The sequence below is a fragment of the Hyperoodon ampullatus genome (genome assembly GCF_949752795.1).
Source record: "Hyperoodon ampullatus genome assembly, chromosome: 1".
NCBI classification, from domain to species: Eukaryota; Metazoa; Chordata; class Mammalia; order Artiodactyla; family Ziphiidae; genus Hyperoodon; species Hyperoodon ampullatus.
In genome coordinates, this window is record NC_136914.1 from 228,093 (window position 1) to 233,164 (window position 5,072).

General features: G+C 40.0%; 1 protein-coding gene across 2 annotated transcripts; it reads right to left on the reverse strand.

Annotated features, from left to right (window-relative positions):
- Positions 1 to 219: 219 nt before the first annotated feature.
- On the reverse strand, positions 220 to 1,374 carry NPY2R (neuropeptide Y receptor Y2; the record flags this gene model as incomplete). 2 transcript variants are annotated; one of them, XM_079699385.1, is made up of 2 exons in its annotated part: positions 220 to 938; positions 1,278 to 1,368. In XM_079699385.1, 2 exons carry the CDS (start codon positions 1,366 to 1,368, stop codon positions 220 to 222), a joined length of 810 nt encoding a protein of 269 aa, XP_079555511.1. The 2 variants fall into 2 exon arrangements, with proteins under 2 accessions (XP_079555511.1, XP_079555510.1); XM_079699384.1 differs by having other exon boundaries at positions 220 to 1,374.
- Between the last annotated feature and the right edge of the window lie 3,698 nt (positions 1,375 to 5,072).

Genomic DNA, 5,072 nt, shown 5'->3' on the forward strand with positions numbered 1-5,072 from the left:
TACAATCTAAGCAACTGTAAGCAAACTTTTGTTGCCTTATCTTTGAATTTGAGTGTTTTTACTAGACTCTGACAAACAGTTTTCCATGAATTACACTGCAGTTGCTTCCATTCAGATGTTTCCTTAAAATGGGAAATGAGGATGCACCTGCATACCCCACTCAACTAGGTTTACAGCTCTGGTCAGAATTCATCCATATATTTTCACATGGCAGTTGCCTTAGACGTTGGCAGCCTCTGTGAAAGAATCATTGGGACCATTGTTCTCTGTGGCTTCCAGGTTCTTTTTAGACTTGAATGTCATAGATACCTCGGAGAGAATGGTGTCTAAACTCTGCTCACAGCGGAAGGCTGAGAGGAAAGCGTTTCTGTAGTTGTTGTTCATCCAGCCATAGAGAAGGGGGTTGGCAAAGGTGGAGCACATGGCAATGATGTGGAACACAGTGAAGATGAGTTTGTACTCCTTCAGGTCCAAGACTTTGTTGTCAATGTCGACAGCAAGTTGGAAGGCATGGAGCGGCAACCAGCTGACTGCAAATACCACCACCACACACACCAGCATTTTGGTGGTTTTTTGCCTCCGCTGATGGTAGTGGTCATTAGCAGCTCCAGGGGTGACATGGTTCTTAAGTTTTCTCCAGATACGAGTATAGGAAACAGAGATGATGCCCAGAGGCAAAACATACAGGATTAATAAGGAGGAAAGACTGTAGACAGTGCTATAGATGCTCTTCTCCTCACCAGGCCACTTCTCAGTACAGGCCACAATCTCAAAGTCAGGAATAATCTCAATCAATGAATACTCCCGGAAGATGGCCAGGGGGCTTGCTAGCAGGGCACTGATGCCCCAAGCCAAACCAATAATCAAGAAGGTGATTCGCTTGGAAATCTTGCTCTCCAGGTGGTAGACAATGCAACGATGCCGGTCAAGGGCAATTACTGTCAAGGTGATGGTGGACACTTGTACCGCCAGGCCCTGGGCATAGGGCACCAAGTGGCATAGGACAGGACCCATTTTCCACTCCCCCATTAAGGTGTAGGTAAGTGTAAATGGCAAGCACAGGGTGTTCACCAGAAGATCCGCCACAGCCAGATTGGCAATAAAAATGTTGGTTACTGTACGCATGCTCTTGAATTTGATCACCACATGGATCACCAAGGAATTGCCAATCACCCCAAGCAAGATGATGGAGCAATAGGCCAATATAAGGATGATCTGTACCTCAATCAGCTTGGTGCTGTCTATAAGCTCCGGCTCAGAGTTAGGGGCCAGCTCCCCTCTAGGAGTGGTGTGCCCTGGACCGAACTGCTCCACTTTCATTTCTTCCACTGTCTGGTTCTCATCAGCCTCTGCACCTAATGGGCCCATTTTCATCAACTAGCACAAGAATCTACAATTTAAAAAATGAACAAATATGGAACGAGGAAAACTCAAGGGTGCAAGGAATATCACAAATGGATTGGTTTCATTTTGGTTGGGGCTCAAAGTATCTGTCCTCTGATCCTTAAATTTGCACATAGTAGAACATTTCAATAAAGTGGACCCTTTAATAAGTCTATTCACAAATATGGATGAATTAAATCAGATCCTTGAAATGTATATTATGAAGGCAAAATGTAATGTCTATAGTATAGACACAATTCCTATGTGAATGCGACCAAATTGATTCAATCCATTTTAAGTGAGATGGATATTACAAACATTATCAATTAATTTTATAACTGCTATAAATTCATCATATTAATTTTAAGGTAGATAAAGTTTGCTTCAATATCTTGACTGTTTTAAATTTATAAATATAGCAACTAATTGTGCAGAAAAGAGACAAATATTAAAATCCTTTGCTTGGTGCTTGGACTTTAGGAGTATAAAATATTTAAGATAAACTGAGCAGATTCTGTTTCATAGCCATTTTTTCTAATGTAGGGATTAGCATTAAAAAATAGGTAGCCTGTGTAAAACAGCAGTTTCTTTGATGATCTGAAATAAACTTCCTACCTGACATACAGCAGAATCCTACCTAGGAACTGTATGAAAATATGTCCAATCTGAATTTCATCTTTCTCTAATCCCTGAATACAAATGTTTTAACACCTTTCTTCTCTAGTCACCCACTCAACCCTCAGAATCCTTCTGTGTGCCCTACTTAGGTCAATACTATCCTCATTAATTAAGCCACGTAAAGTTAAGAAGCCGGTAACTATGCAGGCTTTTTCATCTCCTTTAGCCCACATGTTTAAGAGAACCATCAGACTACTCTTAAATATCTCTCCCAATGGTCCTCTTATTTCTACCACATTAATTTTGTCCTTCTTGATTTCTTACTGTAATAACTCTAATAGTTGTCTAACTTATCTCCCTTTTCCCTATCCTTCCTTCCTTCCTTCATTTCTTTCCTCATTCATTCATTCAATCACTTAACTAATATAATTAAGCATCTACTAAATGCTAGAGGTGGCTCCACTCTCATGATGCTTATACTTATTCAAACGTGCATTCAGCAAGTATTTAAAACCCACTGTCAGGAATTAGGATTTGTGCTGGGGGAAAAAAACAACAGGATAGTGCCCCTACTCTAAAGCTCTTACATTTACTGAATAGAGCATACTCTGACATTAAAGTGGTTTTTCTGAAATTCAGATGTGATCATTTCATTTCCCCAACATCTCCAAATTACTTCAAATAATACTAATCAATTTCTAATATAAAGTTACCTTCTCAAGTCTATAAAAACATCCGGAGCCCAACATCATAATGGTAGTACTTTTTGAATATGCTCATAATGAAAAAAGGCTGCCACCATTAATTCAGAACCTCTTTGAAATGAATTTGTTTTTTATTAATCATAATCACATCTACCTACATTGGTAGGTGAGTCATATTTATTCATGCCACAGACAATGTTTGGCTGAGCCTGTTTGCTCAGTTCCATTCTTCCCCTGATGCTGGAGGGATGACTCTTGCAGACCATATTTCCAGGCGCCCAGGACATTGGGATGCTGGCTGCACTTGGCCAACAGGAGGCACTGGCAGGTAACTAGGAGGCAGGAGGAAGGGAGAATCCAGAAGCCACTGTACTCTTCTCCCTCCCTCTCTCCTCTTACCAGTGTCTCAGCCGTCCCTCTATGGCTGGCTCCCACGGGAATGGTCTGCAATGATATTGGTTCCAGTGGAAGCACATGATCCCTGGATTCAGTCACACCGCTTTTTCCCTGTGTCCCTCTATCTGGAGGTAGTAATGATTATTTGCTCTTGCTAATCCCTGTGTGGCTTGGCTTCTGCTTGGCTTCCATCACTTTTGTAACCAATTTTCTGCATTAAATTCCTTCTCTTTTGCATTCTTGAATAGGTTCTGTTTTTCATGATCTGCTAAGCTGCCCCTGTATATATGATTTCATTAATTTGCTCTCCCACTACAGTTGCTGCATGTACAGGTTGATAACACTGACATACACAAGAAAACCCCAACTCCACTGTATGACATTCAAAGCTTTCCTTGAACTCAACCCTGCCTTCATCTCTCCTGATATCTTAGGATAGATCTGATGCTCTGTCATACCAAACTACTTCCAATTCCAGCAACACATCAGCCTTTCTCATGACTCTCTGCCCTCCCTATTCACTTAACTCAACAACCTGTGCTCACTTCTAATCCTGCAAGGAACACATGACACATCACAGTTGTTTTCCTTCAGCCTCCTCACCACAGCTGTGTCTTTTAGGACACAGTCTGGATTGTTTCCATCCATTGCTTAAGTCTTAACAATTATGGAAAGCACAATTTTACTGAATAATTGAGGTTATCAAAATACGAAGTAACAATTTTGATCCTTTCCTTTACTGAAGATAATTGCCTATATAGGATTCTTGCTCTGATATGACATCTCTGTGCTTATTTTCTTGTTCTTAATCAGGCAACCACCTCTACAAGAAAGTTGTTCCAAGATATAATCTCTGATTAGAACATTAAAAATTGTTAGTCAGTACATACCACAAGGAAACTTTCTCTCTCCAAGGGCTTAACACACACACACACACACACACTAATAGTTGCTTTTCACAGAGATGATAGAGATTTTCACGTACTCATGCATTTTCTTTACTGATATATTCTCGTTCTCTCTACATACATTTCAAATAGAAAGTTCTGAAGAGCCCACGCCGCCTTTTGCACTTGCCTCCATTCTTTAGTGATTAGAGAAAGTGGAAACTAACCATTCAAATCTTGGAGTGTTTTATTTGATGGGCCCTTCCATTTCCCTTAGACTAAGAAAGAGACTCTACAGAGCGCAATTAATCAACCCTGACAAGTCTTTAACAGAACTAATGAGACTCCAGAAGGTCTGAGTCTGAGGTTTGCAGCAAACTAAATTGAGAGCAAGCCCAAGGTTGACGGTTATTAGGAGCATATTTGATTTATTAACTTATTTTGCTTTTTCTTTTCAGTCTCATTTTCTTTATTCCCTTCTTTCAAGCTTCTCTACAGGAATGATTATTGATCTACAGGGTATTAGCATGTGGATTCTAATAGCTGTTCTCAAGCACACGACTGGCCTTCAACCAGGTCAGAGTGTTACCCAAAGAATGTATAATTTTATGACTGCACTTCTGGAAAAGTGGAAGAGGATAAGAGAGTACACAGAGGGAGTCGCCAGAGTAAAAACTCAAAAGCACAAAAATTCAAAGATGAATAGAAAAGGGGAAAAACCTTTCCATGAAATAAGGTAAAAATGAGGCATTCACACTGTTCAAGACATTCAAGGAGAACTGTGAGTGGTAGTTTTCTTGAACGAGTGAATCGTTAGAGATTCTGCTATAGAACTATTTCTTCGTAGATAGGAAAATGGCTTCAGGACTTATTTTCCCCAGAGAGTCAAAGAACTTCAAATTATCTAAGTGGGAAACCAGTTTATGCTTTGACTCCATATTTAAATTTGTGGGGTTTTTTGCAACAGTATTTTTACTGTCACAGGTTGGCCTTAGCAAAAACTTAATACCTTTACAATCACAAAACTTTCCAGGAATTTTTCTCAGGGAAGAATCCCAGAAAATATGCCATATGCCCTACATGT